The 13,766-nt window shown below is 45.3% G+C and overlaps 1 protein-coding gene across 1 annotated transcript in view; it reads left to right on the plus strand.

The window, feature by feature from the left end:
• epha10 (EPH receptor A10) overlaps positions 1-13,766 on the plus strand; it is a gene marked incomplete at both ends in the record, with an annotated part of 136,659 nt that overhangs the window by 120,910 nt on the left and 1,983 nt on the right. The window contains 8 exons of the mRNA XM_079232447.1: positions 787-842; positions 4,824-4,949; positions 5,693-5,878; positions 8,928-8,989; positions 9,605-9,721; positions 10,097-10,183; positions 11,218-11,370; positions 13,709-13,766. The exon at positions 13,709-13,766 is cut by the window's right edge and continues 133 nt beyond it. Of these exons, the coding sequence (XP_079088573.1) occupies positions 787-842; positions 4,824-4,949; positions 5,693-5,878; positions 8,928-8,989; positions 9,605-9,721; positions 10,097-10,183; positions 11,218-11,370; positions 13,709-13,766 (845 nt within the window). The remainder of the gene's footprint in view (positions 1-786; positions 843-4,823; positions 4,950-5,692; positions 5,879-8,927; positions 8,990-9,604; positions 9,722-10,096; positions 10,184-11,217; positions 11,371-13,708) is intronic.

Consider the following 13,766-nt stretch of genomic DNA (forward strand, 5'->3'; position numbering starts at 1 on the left):
TAAAAGGCAGCAAAGTCCTTCTGAATGTAGCCGTTTATTGACCTTGTATTTCCACGTGTATCTGCCATGTATTGAGAAAAACATCTAATCAGCCCTCTGTTTGTTGGAAGAACCTCTGATGCACTAAAACCTGTTTGCATTTCCCCGGGCTGCGACCCTCTTGTCTTGTTTTTCCCGTCCCTCTCTAATCCAAGTAAGCGTGGTGCCGGCCATCCAGAATGTCCGTTCATCACTCGTTAATCTCTCGCTAACAGTGTGTGTGTGTGTGTGTGTGTGTGTGAGTGTGTGTGTTAAGAGCCAAGTTTCCCTCTAAGCCGAAAAGCCATCAGCAGTCAGATCATAGAGAGCTCTCTCCTCTTTAGACCCCATGCAGTGGCGAGGGATGAGAGATAACAGTGTGTGCACATGCGTGTAGAAAGCGCCGCTGCCCGTGTGTGTGTGTGTGCGCCTGTATGTGTGTGTTCATCTTTTCCATAAAACCTCCATCAGGGTGAAACAACAATAGCGTATCAATTCCCGGCCTGTCGGTGTGTGTCCCTGTGACACGCTCAGTCAAATCAGGCAAGATTTGCACTTATTCGGTCTCAGATCCTTCTGCTGCTCATCGGGGGTCTTTCTCGGAACGCCTCTCCGTCTCCACCGTCGATGCCCTCGTCCTCGTCTCATCTCACCGTTTCTGCACATTCCATGCGATCTGCTGCGTTGCAACATAAACAGCGTCTGATGCTTGTGTTCGTTTGTGTCTGCCAACTTGTGTCTGATGCCTTTGTTTGTTTCTCTTTGCAGACAGTGCGGCTACAGCAAAGCCTCTCAAGAGGGAGACGAGGAACTTTACTTCCAGTGTAAGTGACGGCGCTGATCACTATATTAGCGTGTAACACAGTGGGTGTTTCTGTTCAAACTCTGTGGACGGCGTATGGGGGGGGGGGGGGGGGGGGGGGACTGTCAATAAATGCCTTATCTTTCCTATCCCACATGCTGGAATGCATGTCAACACACACACACACACATGCATTCGCGTGCATTCCACATTGACTTCTGAGGCCTTAAGAAGAGCCGCGGCATTAATTCTTAATTCAGAGTGCATGCTTAGCCAACTCTGAGCACGCTGACACACTCCATTATGGGGGTGTGTGTGCGGCAGAGTTTGATGGGGGGAGATTGGAATCGGGAGGAGGGAGAGATAAGGAGGGGGGAGACGGGTTAAAGCTCCAGAACAAGAGATTGTGCCTCTGAATCAGACGTTAAATGTTGTTGTTGTAGTATATGTTGTTTTGGGGTTGTTGTATTTATTTATTTTTACTCCGCTCACACAGCTCTCCATAGGCTTTTTTGTTTCACAGCGACAGAATGGAAGCAGTTTGACATCTCTCTTCCTGTTTGTGTGTAAGTGTGCGTGCCAATGCTTTCCTGACGTGGTGGATGGATGTGTTTATTTTAGAGTTACTGTGTGCGTGTGCGTGTGCGTGTGTGTGCGTGCTCATTTGCGTTGTTTAATCTCCCAGCATGCTGAGCCCTCTGGAGAGGTTTGGAGCACTATGCCTGATGAATAATGAGCCGAAGCCATGCGGCTGGGAATTAAATCTGCCCAAACAAAGACATGTCAACAGCTGACAAGCACGCAATACACACAGAAACAGATACATGCACACACACACACACACACGCGCAGAAATGCTTTTTCATTTTTGGCCAGTTTGTTAAACACACACACACACACACACACACACACACACACACACGCCTACCTTTTAGAACACGGACACTCACATAAATAGGCACAAAGACATGATTTTATTGGGGGTTTTTTTGTCCACTCTCTCCAACATGCACTCTCTAGAGTCCACTTCCTGTTCTGTGACTCAGTGCAACACGCTCTGCAGGTCCTGTCATGGAGTGTGTGAGGTAGTGATAGTCATGTAAGCCTGATTTAAAAAATAAATTCTCCTCCCGTCTGTTCGCCCCACCATGTCCTTAAAAACACATCCCATTCCCTCGACATACATTAACACGAAAGGGCGGGGGGAGGTGGCAGTGAATAAGTGAGTGAGTGAGTACTAAAGTAGAGGAGGAAGGAAAGGGGGAGGAGAGATTTAGAGTATGTAGAAGGTGAGTTGGTAGAGGCACATCATAAGTGACACTGCTCCGAACAGTTTTACGTCGGAGCATGTGACCTAGAAACGTGTAGGGGGGGGAACGGAGGACCGGATCAAGACTCATCCGCAATCTCTGTTAATGGACCACATTTAGATATCGGCCAGAGTTTGATATAATGTCAGAGAGAGAGAGACAGAGAGAGAGAAGAAGTCCGGGGGAAATGAATGGAGAAAAGATAGCGATGAAGGCCTTTTTGAATGAAAATCTCCGGGCCTCCCTCTGTGGTCCACTGAAGATTATGCAGCCATGTGTTAGTTTCCCCTCAATCGCTCATGACAGTGACACAGTTAACCCTGAAACTAGTTACCCACGGAGCCAATGGAGCATGCTTGTGTGTGCATATGTGTGTATATATGTGTGTGTGTGTGTCATATATGTGTGTGTGTGTGTGTGTCGTTCATGTGTCTGAGCATTTTCAGCCATTTTCAGCCAATATTGCTCATTTATATGAGACATGTGAGCACCTCCTTTTGTGTGTGTGTGTGTGTGTGTGTGTGTGTGGGGGGGGGGGGTATGGATCTCACAGCTGGTTGCAAGCTCCAACAGTGTGTTTGAAAAATTCTATTTGACAGAAAAGAGTCTTCGATCCTTCATTCAGAACCTTGAATAGAAAAGGTTTCATTTGACTCATAATTAACTTTTGGCTGCGTGTGTGTGTGTGTGTGTGTGTGTGTGTGTGTGTGTGTGTGTGTACGTGTTGGATCAATAAGCCGTTATGAGGCAGTCAGTATATCCCTCAAGTCAATCTAGAGCTGTAATCACATTTCAGAGCCTCGATCCAGCTTTTGGGAAAATTACCAGCCCTTTTCCTGGAAGAATGGCCTTAACATGCAGTAACCAGGGTCAAAGGTCATCTAATCGAGAACTGTAGTTCCCCGGTTAATGCTTATTGGCGATCTGCGGGCTAGTTTATTTGCTAGTTGTTAGCATTTGGTAAATACAATTGGCGGCTGATGAAGAAAAGAAGAGGAGGACTCGGTAGTGCTTGTGTTTGTGTTGTGTGCAGTCGAACAGTCGGGGTCAATATCACTTGCAGTTTTAAATGTCAGCTGAAATTTGCAATCACTGTCTCTCATCAGCGCCACGGAAAAGATTGTGTCGAGGTTTTTGAAAATAAATTAGCCCTGGTAATCATACATAATAACCGTTTGTTTCCCCCTTTGATGATTGGATGAGGCTACATGAAACAATTCATCTTTTTTAAATGTAGACTCTAGCTTTCTATCTTGACTGACATTAAACCCTGTTGTTGTGTGTTAACCTGTTGTATAGACCACAATACATCGCTTTTATACGTATACTTATACAAGGCTATTTATCAAATGTCACATGATGAAAAGGGGAAACAGAGTCATGATATTTATGGAGATTTCTTTATTATTTCTGGGTAGCACCGGTACCCAAACTCTGAATCTAACAACAAAGCAGCTCGTCTGCTACAAGTGCGTAAGGGTTTTCTGCCTCAGCATTTTACTTTCTATGTCCCGTCCCAAATTACATTTTTTGCCTGAAGATTATATTGTGTTTGTGTGTGCGCGCCTGTTATTTTGCATATGTGTGTGTGTTTAGTGAGATAACATTTTGAAGCGAGCGGAAGAAGACAAAAAGCCTTGTGGAAGAGCCCTGTGATCTGACTAAAGCCGCATGGAGGAAACCCAAAGTCAGATTTGAGCACTCAAAGCCTTTGATCTTGGTTTTCCTCCTCCCTCTGGAGACGCACAAGGTCAAAGCGTACAAAAACAAGAGAATTAGACGAGTTACGAAAACATAAACGAAAGTGTTTTGTATCAATTTAGATGACAAAAAAAAAAAAAAGTCACCCAAAAATCAGCAACTGGCAAAGTATTTTAAATGTTGGGGTTATGCTCGCCTGTTGTGAACACAGATAAAAGCCTAGTCATCATGTGGTGTGATAGCAGAAAACGTTACAGCTATCTCAAACATCAATGGTACAACTGAGGTATTGATTGAAGTCTCTGGATGAAAAAGTAAAAAAAAAAGAGCATGGGCTTGTTCCGAGACAACATTTTAGTCTTCTGTTCAACAAACACTCACAGAGAGAAAGGGACAGAGGTACCAATTTCTCTCAGTAGAGCACAAAGCGACGCAGACATGGGAAATGTTTTGGCTTTGTGTCGAGAGGTACCGCCGAGGCAGCAGCCGTCTCCTCTGGTCAGCAATCCGTATTTATTTGCTCATATTTGCAGCTTTAACGGTATCTCAATCTGAGAGTGGCTCCTTTTCTTTTATCAGGATCGTGCCTCACATGGACATTTCTGCCGCTGGGACTAGTGCCGACTTTTATCTTTTAATGTATTTCTTTTGTGCAGACGAGCATGTGGACCACACATTATTATGTTACTGTCCTTTTTTATGGACTATGGAAAGTCTTGTACTTAATCCTCTTTGTCTGAGCTTTTAGCTCAGATGTCACAGTCAGGTGCAAAAGTTCGTCCGGGCCGAGCTCATTTACTTTCTAGTCCAGGTAGTTTGTCACACCAGCTGAGAAGCCGTCATCAGAAACTGTTTGTAAAAGGAGAGGCCCTTGCTCAGATCACCCATCTGTCAATCAAACACCTGGAGTGGCAATACTGCAAATCGCTCGGGTTTGTTCAAGGCTAATGTTTCCTCGCCAGTTGCCTCATATTGCATGTTTGTGTGTTCAGTTAAGATCCCGACACGGAGGACCTACATTGACCCGGAGACCTGCGAGGACCTGCTGCAGGCCGTGCACGCCTTCGCCAAAGAGCTGGACAACTCCAGCATCAAGATAGAGAGGATCGTGCACACAGGTACGTGCTAACGAATTCCCATGTCTTTCAAACCACACATCCCAAGGTGACAGAGCGTACGTTTCAAGTCCAATCCAAGAAAAGCATGATGACGTCAAGTTTTGTGTAAACCTGGTGCCCCTTACAGCAGGATATGGATACCGGTATAGAAAGATACAATGAATACGAGTGCATGGCACAGAGGAAATATTGCATTTCTCTCCGTCTTTTAAAATAAATTCCTAACCATTCATATCGTGAAATATGGAGAGTCACGGCAGAGGGAGCCGGCAGAGTATAGGGCCCATCAACACCTCGCAATTGCACTTCACCAGACAAATTGGAGAAACCGGTTCCATCAGTCTGGCGACTTCCTGCTCCGCCAGAATCAAGCTCCAGTGTTTGCCTCGGCCGGACTGGATGTCCCACCCTCTCACCTGCACCCTACCCCCATCTTTGATCTCCCTTTGATCCCTTTGTATTCCACATCTCTCTCTTCCTCATTAGTGTCTGTTCATTTGCGTCATCTCTCTTTCTCCTTGTACTCAAACCTGACCCCCCCCCCACACCCAAAACGTATTCCTTCTCACTTTCTTTTAATCTTCGCACAGTCATTCCTCTGTATCATCACTTTGACCTGCAACCTGTGCCCTTCATTCTTTCCCCCCTCTCTCTCTCTCTCTCTCTCTCTCTCTCTCTCTCTCTGTCTATCTGTCTGTCTCTCTGGTTTCTCATCAATCAATCTCTTTGTCCTCCCCTTACAGGCGACTTTGGGGAGGTGTGTCGCGGCTGCCTGAAGCTCCCCAGTAAGAGAGAGCTGCCGGTGGCCATTAAGACATTAAGGGCCGGCTGCTCTGATAAACAGCGGCGCTCCTTTCTCAGCGAGGCTGGCATCCTGGGGCAGTTCGACCACGCCAACATCATCCGGCTGGAGGGCGTCATCACCACCGGTAAGGAGGACGGGGCGGCAGATCAAGCAGAAAGCAAGTGAAAGGCAGTTTGGCGAGGAAGGCAAGCGGGCGAAGATGAGAAGAAGCACGGGGGGATCTCAGGTATCCAAGGATCAAAGGAAGGAATGGGGTAGTTTGACCACCTCCAGTATCATAAAGGGGGTTCATCACCTCCATTACCGAGGAGGAAGGGATAGGGAAGTGAGGCTGCAGGGAAGCAGAAAGAGGAATTGGAGTTTGACCATTTCAGTATCACACGTGCAGAGGGGTGGGGTGGGTACTATGGAGAGAGAGAGATGAGAAAATGAAAAAGAAAAAAACTGGAATATGAGCATGGCCAGGAGGAGGGAGGGAGGATCGGGAAGAGCACTGCGATACTCCACTTCAATATCACACGCGTGGAGGGGGTCAGCGCTCCCAGCGTAGAGGGCGGGGAAAAGAAGAAACATGTTGAATAGCAGAGAGTGGGGTTACGGGACGGACGCCATACGCTAGCAGCGGCCGAGCTCCATCAAGGCCCATTTTCCGCTGACAGATAGCAATTGGGGTCCAAGAGTGAAAACAGGATGGAAGAAGTGGGAGGGAGGGAAAAAAGAAAAACGTGAAGGGAGGAGATGGAGGAAAGAGACATGAGAGACAGAGAAAATGAGGTAGAGGTTAATGGGAATGGCAGGTGAAGAGAGAAGCTTTAAAGAGTTTGTGAAGTTTTTGTTAGTGATGCTCTGTGTGTGTGTGTATGTGTGTGTGTGTGTGTGTGTGTGTGTGTGGGCATGGTGCCCGAACACACTCTGTGCTCGGTAGGATGGCAGCAGATGTGCAGGGTACAGTAATTGGTGCTAGAGACCCAGCGGGGCACTGAGATCCACTCCAATCTCTCCCACCATCACGTGCGCAAACACACACACACACACACACACGCACAGTCATTCATCGACAACTCACGTGCATGCTCCATCACACACACACATGCAAAGGCAGTCCCGTATGCTCACTTTCTCTTTCACTTTCATTGACTGACACACACACACACAGACACACACACACACACACACACACACACACACACACACACCTGCTGGCTTGCCTCCTCACTTGGCATGAAATCAAACATGCGCGCACACAAACAGCGCACACGCACACACATACTGTTTGAGTACAAATCACCTGCTTTACATCACTTACCCCCCACCACATTTTCAATCAGCCGTCCTCCACCCCTCCACCGCACCCCGCCCACCTGCAGGCAGCCTCCTGACTAATCTTCCCATCCTCTCACCATAATTCAAGGCCACGTGAAAACATAGTCTCATCCACTCGGAAAAAGATGATATGTAATTTGCAATTGTCACTAAAATGTATGACAGGTATTTTGCGCACTGACTAAGGTCCTTTACCGAAGTAAAAGTACCAATAGCACAATGTGAAATATACTCCATTACAAGTGTCTTATTATCATCTTAATTATGATCAGCTCTATGTACCTAACGTGCCCTGCGATAGTCTGGCGACCTGTCAGCTGATTGGCTCCCGCCCCCTCGCGCCTCTGAATAGGAAAAGTGTTTACGGATAATGGATGGCTGGATGGGTGCACTTACAGTATCAAAAGTAAAAGTACTCATTCGGATAATAAGAGCTATACGGTTTACATACGTTTTAATATTAAAATCTGTACATATGAAGTTCCCAGTGTGTTCAGTTGTCGGATAAATGTAGTGGCGTAAAAAGAAAGTGCAATATCTTCATCTGAATTGCAGCAGAATAGAAGTATAAAGTGACCGAAAATGGAAATGTTGAGTTAAAGTACCTCAAAATTGCACAGGAGTTACTTTCCCCCCTGGTCATATGATATGGCAATGGATTTGACGCCTCCCTGGAGTATTTTCACACATGTCTCTGGGTAGGAAACGGCTCTCACCTTCCTCACTCAGCCCTCGGATGCACTGAGCTGTTCATCATCACGCGCTGTAACAGCAGCCACAGAGGAGCGGATAAAGATCAGGGTCTACTTTATCAAGTAGGACTGGCTGTGACGACGTCCGTCCTCTTTTCATACAAGAATGTGTGATAATTTCCCCTCAAGTGGATATTTCAATTTTCTTCGGGCTCCGTCAGGTTGCCATAGGAGGCCGAAGAAAATTGAAATATCCATCTGAGATGCCGGAGAGGGAAGAAAAAGTGTCAAGGATTTGCGTATTCAATACGTATTCAAATTATTTGACTTTGTACGGGAAAAAAATTGTATGACACAATAATTTTTTCGTCCCTCTTCATTTCTGTTAGACATCAGGTAATCAAGTAAGACAAATTATATAATCCTTTTAACCCTTGTGTTGTCTTCGGGTCAAAATGACCCTGTATATGTATGTGTGTTGATGACAACATTAAGTAGCTGCCTCGTGTTGTCGGTAACCTAATATCCAAATAGCTTCCTGAAAGCCCGGTGACTCCAATTCTGGCAAACCCTGAATTGTTCATGCCTCAATGCCAAGTTCTCATTTTTTTTGTAATGTGCCCGCGTAAACTGCCGGGACTGATCGCGTCTCACGTTTGTTGTACACATCCAGGCCTTTGCATTCATTTTACATATCCATGAAGGTTTTTATTTTTTACTCTCCCAACCTCCCATAATCCACTTCTCCTCTCTCCCCGTTTCCTCTCTACTCCAACTGCTGCAGTCTCATTTTCCTCCTCCGTGCACTTCATAGCACTGCTGGATTCCTGCCGTGTGTGTGTGTGTGTGTGTGTGTGTGTGTGTGTGTGTGTGTGTGCACGGATTGTGTGCGAGTGAGTGTTTGAGGGTCGTTAAACTTGCGGAGACAGCCGGGGCAGCACACAGGTTCTCCTGGCTTCACCACAGTTCACTGGGTGAGGAATGGCTTTGCACAATGCCTGCCGTGCTGCCAAGCGGACTAGACTCACTTCATCCCCCCTTCTCAGTGTCTCTGTCTCTATCAGCTCTCTAAACTTTCCTCCCAGCTTGATTCTCTCCATTCTACCTGGATTCCACGTATTCATCTGCTCTCCCGTCTGCCTCTCTGTCCGTCTCCAGGTAACACCATGATGATCATCGTGGAGAGCATGACAAACGGGGCCTTGGACTCCTTCCTTCGGGTGAGTTTTTGAGCCATTTGTGTGCGCGTCGATGCGTTTATCTTTAACGCGCACATGCCGACGTGTTTGCTCATCGTCCAGTCGCCAAATTAAGCCTCGCCCTGATCGTCCGCTTCGGAGCCGTTTCACAAACAAGGCATTTTTCTCTAATGATCCTAAAGTCATTATTATTATTATTATTATTATCATCATCATAGCGCAGTCCTGGGGCAGCAGTGCTCGCGCTTATTACAGTAATAAGGAATTGCACCATAATTAACCACACGAATGGAGTGTTTCTGCTGTAAGCTTCTGTAAACTGTTATTGTGCCCCTCTGCTCTGTGAACCACTGCGGCGTGGTTTATAATGATATGAATTAATGGCCTGTTTGTTTTTTTATCCTCCAAATAAAGGGATTTAGCTCAGTGAGCACATTATTGTACTGTAGTAGCAGATGTGCCGCCTTTTCGGATCGCAGCATGCACATTATTTATATATGTATATATATATATATATATATATATATACAGAGAGAGAGTCTCAACTCTCTTCTCTACTTCTTTCCTTCCTTTTTGCATTCACCTCCTCCCCTGTCTCCTCCCTTCCTTCCCTTTTGCCTTGGCCATAAACCTCAGAAACACGAAGGCCAGCTGAGTGTCATGCAGCTGATGGATATGCTGACTGGTGTGGCGTCGGGGATGAAGTACCTCACCGAAATGGGCTTCATCCACAAACGGCTGGCCGCGCACAAGGTAAGGCAGCAGGTGGGAGGAGATGATGGAAGGGATGCGGGTCGGTGAACACCATTCGTCCGGGGGGGGGGGGGGGGGGGGGGGGTCTGCAAACACCTTTTTGACGATCACTTGGCTGTGGGTTTTTATTACAGTAATACGCCAAGCTGAAAATCACAAGACAAAATTGTCAAAAAATCGTTTCGTCACATTGGGGTTTTCCCTGTGTGGCATTTCCCTAATGCGGTGGTCCGCGTTGCAGAAGAGACACGAAGGACGGCACAATTTGTTGTTGTAAACTATCGTTTGTCCCGGGCCATGAGAGCGCTGCCCACACTGAGATTGTTTCCTCTCCCGATGTAAGCGATGCTAATGAGTTTGTTTTGCCGCCCTCAGGTGCTGGTGAACTCCAACCTGGGCTGCAAGGTGTCCGGCTTCAGGCCTCTTCAGGAGGACAAGATAGAGGCCATCTACACCTCACTGGTAAGATGTCTTATAGACATGTTATAGTCTGCTTATAGCATTGTGTGATCATAGTTATAGGCACACATACATATTTTTCCTTTATAACAATAACAATTGCACACTTGAAAGCATTTTTTTATGAATAATAAAGTCCATAGTACTGATATACTTTGTACTTATAATACTTAACTATTGGACCCTCGCTGACATTGTTTTTTAAGTGTCATAATGTTATAATTCGCATGGTTGTAATACATTATTGTCACTGTTATAATAATGTAATTGTTTTTATGGTATGAATACTCCAAGTGGTCATTGTTTGCTTTAAATAAAGTGGAAAGAAAATCATTAAATCTATGCACGAACAACACACAAATGTACAATATATGTTCACTTATAATAGCTGTTATAATGCATTATGAAAATAATACAATGTATTACATCTATGAGAGTTATAACACACGAGGACAAAAACAATGTCACTGAGTGACCAGCAGTGATAATATAATAGTATATTTTACCTAATAGGTCATTATGAAATGCTTTAGAATGTGCTATGATCATTGTTATCAGGCATTATGGATGTGTATGAGTGCTTATAACTATGACTACACGCTAAGAAGATCACAAAGCATTAGAAGTATGTCTTAAAAAGTGAAAAAAAAACTTAAAACTTAAAAAAACTTTTTAGATTTGTTTTTTTACATTCTCCTTTCCTAATTAATGTCCGTCAAAGCGGCACAAAGCCGGTTGCTAGGGAGCTCACACATGTACAGGTGATCTTTTTAATGAGCCTTGGACCTTAATACATGTCGGGTTCAGTTAAGGTCATATAATTAAGCTCTCTGGGAAGAAATTAAAAATATTTCGGTGCTTTATTTCGCTGGATATTTTTTTGGGTTGCTCTCAAGTTGAACCCACTCCTCTCAAGATTCTTTTGATCTGCTGAAAATATGTTCAAAAGCTGCTCAAAGAGAATATTAAAGCTCAAGTTCTACGAACCCTCCACTCCCTCTTCCTCCACGTCTTCCCTCTCCTCTCCTCTCCTGCAGCACGGAGGGAAGAGCGTGGTGCTGTGGACCGCTCCCGAGGCCATCCAGTACCACCGCTTCTCCTCGGCCTCAGATGTCTGGAGCTTCGGCATTGTCATGTGGGAGGTCATGTCCTATGGAGAGAGACCCTACTGGGATATGGGCAACCAGGATGTAAGTGTGTGTGTGTGTGGGAGAAAAGCTTAGACACAGGAGGGTGCTTTTCCATTAATCTCCTCGGTCATGTCCTTTTATATTCCCCCCTCCTTCCCCTTTTTTATAGAATATCTGCACTTTAGCAGTCTCCCTCCCTCTATCAATGAACTCCGCATTCAAGCCCAGCTTGGATCTTATTAAAAGAAAGCCAAGAAGCCACAGTACCTCTGAAAGCTTTTTGCAGAGCCTAAGTCCCCCCTCTTTAAGTCTGCATCAGCTCCATGACCGATCCTGTTTTCTCTTAAGGACGCGTTGACCCTCTTCCAGCGGCCCCCCGCCTGTCCCCCGAGTGCCATCCTGGTCTTAAAAGGGTTAAAAATCCTTCTGGGGGGGAAAAAAATAATGTCCTCATTCCTGTAAATGTAAAGGGATGAAGAGATTGACCGGTCAACTCTAGAAAACCTATAGTTTCCAAAGTCAATGTGGCTTTGCTGCCGTCACGCTACTTTGTCCTTTACACACAAAAAAAAGCTTGTTTTTATTTGACTTTGTGCAGGAAGCCATGCTTGTAAAGTACAAGTTGAAAGCGCAATGCAAGCAGCTAAAGAGGCAAGAGGGCAGATTATTCTTTGAGACTATTTTATTTAACTTTTCTTTTTTGATAGCATCATTTTTAAGGATAATTACCCCTCATCAAGTCCAAACGCCGCATCATGCTAATGCTCTCAAATGACTGGCATCCGAAAACAATGCCTCTTCTTTATGCAGGCAAGTGCATAGTTCAAAAGCAGCGGACTATTTGCATGGGTTTTTTTGCTGCAAAATTGATATGCATGAGTTCTCCAGCCGGCACATGACTGGTTTATTTTGCCCCCCCCACTGGTGCCCTTTCACCAAGCAGGAGAAACTTCCCTCTCAGCGTGGTTCATATTATCAAACTTTCCAATTGAGGGGCCAAAGGTCAAGCTTGTAGAGCGCCGGGGATATTAATCCACTTTAAATTGATACATTATATCATAACAGAATTGTTGGTCGGCCGGTCCACCTTGTGATCCGCCGTGCCCTTTACCTACCGGCTTTGATTAAATGGGAAAATGTCAAATGCTGAAAAGCCTTTTATGAATGCTCTTTAGTGAGATGGGAGCTTAAGGGGCTGAGAGGGGCGGAGGAGAGGGGCGGAGGAGAGGGGCGCCGCGTGGGTTTGGTAGTGGGAAGAAAGAGGGTTTTAGGAAATAATGCTGCTGATGGATGTCATTTCTGTGATTATGCTCCGACTATTTCCTCCTTTCAGGAGATAGTATCTCTCTCCGAGTGAGGAGGAGGAGGAGGAAGATGTCCCGGGTATACGGAGAGGAAGTCTCTCGCGGGTTGTTGCAGTGAATGGGTTGTGAATGGGGACAAACATTAGTGAGATGGAGGAGCGAGGACCATTGAGGAAGTCTGGAGGGGAAGCTTTTCATGCTCTGTTATTTGAAGACAGTGAGGTCTCACCGGGGGTTAGATTAAAAAAAGACTCACTGTATTTAATAGCGTATCTTTTTTAGAGTGAGTCAGGTATGAGGCTCTTGTTGTCTCTTTGTTTTGTCTCTTTAATTTGTCTCTCGTTATTATTATTATTTCTTTTTTGTATCCACAGGGAGACAACATATTGTATTATAGGAAATTAAAATGTCGGAGTAAAAATGGTCTGCTGATAGCAGTCCGACTGTTGTGATACCCCATCAAATATCCTGTGACATTGAATATCCTGCTAAGTGACCTTTCAATCTGCAGACAGTCGGGATACCTTCTTTCTCTCTCCAATAATAGTTGCCCACTCGCGGTACGCTTCTAGTTTTATTTTATTTTTTTTAGTAGTAGTTTTGAGTCGAGACAACGCTGCATATTTGTAGTCGGCTCATATTGTTTATGTTTGCAATATCTCTCTGTGTAAAATTCTGTTCATGTTGCAGTCGGTGCCGGCTCACAAAGGTGACCTTCAAAGGGCTGCTGCCGCGAAATAAGTTCAATTAGCTGAAAGCAAGAAACAATGCGCTGGAACAGCGTAGGTGGTGTAATTAGTGAGGAGAGAAAAGAAAAGCACCAGCACTTTTCTGATCTTATTTATCCAAGTAGGACCTGTTCTGTTCTCAGGCTTCTATTCTTGGCAACTAAGCCACTGTAAAGGAGGGAAAACAGGTTTGGGATACCTTACTCAACGTTTTATCTAAGTGGGACAACGCTTTTGACATTCTTATTCACTTATTCCAGTCACACATTCTCTTTGGGAATTTAATCCAATTACGAGTATTATAAGTTCTGGATATTCACAACACTAACTTCAAGTTGTTTTCCCCTTCGCCTGCATGTCCTGTAGGTGATCAAGGCCATCGAGGACGGCTTCAGGCTGCCGGCTCCGGCGAACTGCCCTCCCC

Source organism: Taurulus bubalis, assembly GCF_910589615.1.
Source record: "Taurulus bubalis genome assembly, chromosome: 16".
NCBI lineage: Eukaryota > Metazoa > Chordata > Actinopteri > Perciformes > Cottidae > Taurulus > Taurulus bubalis.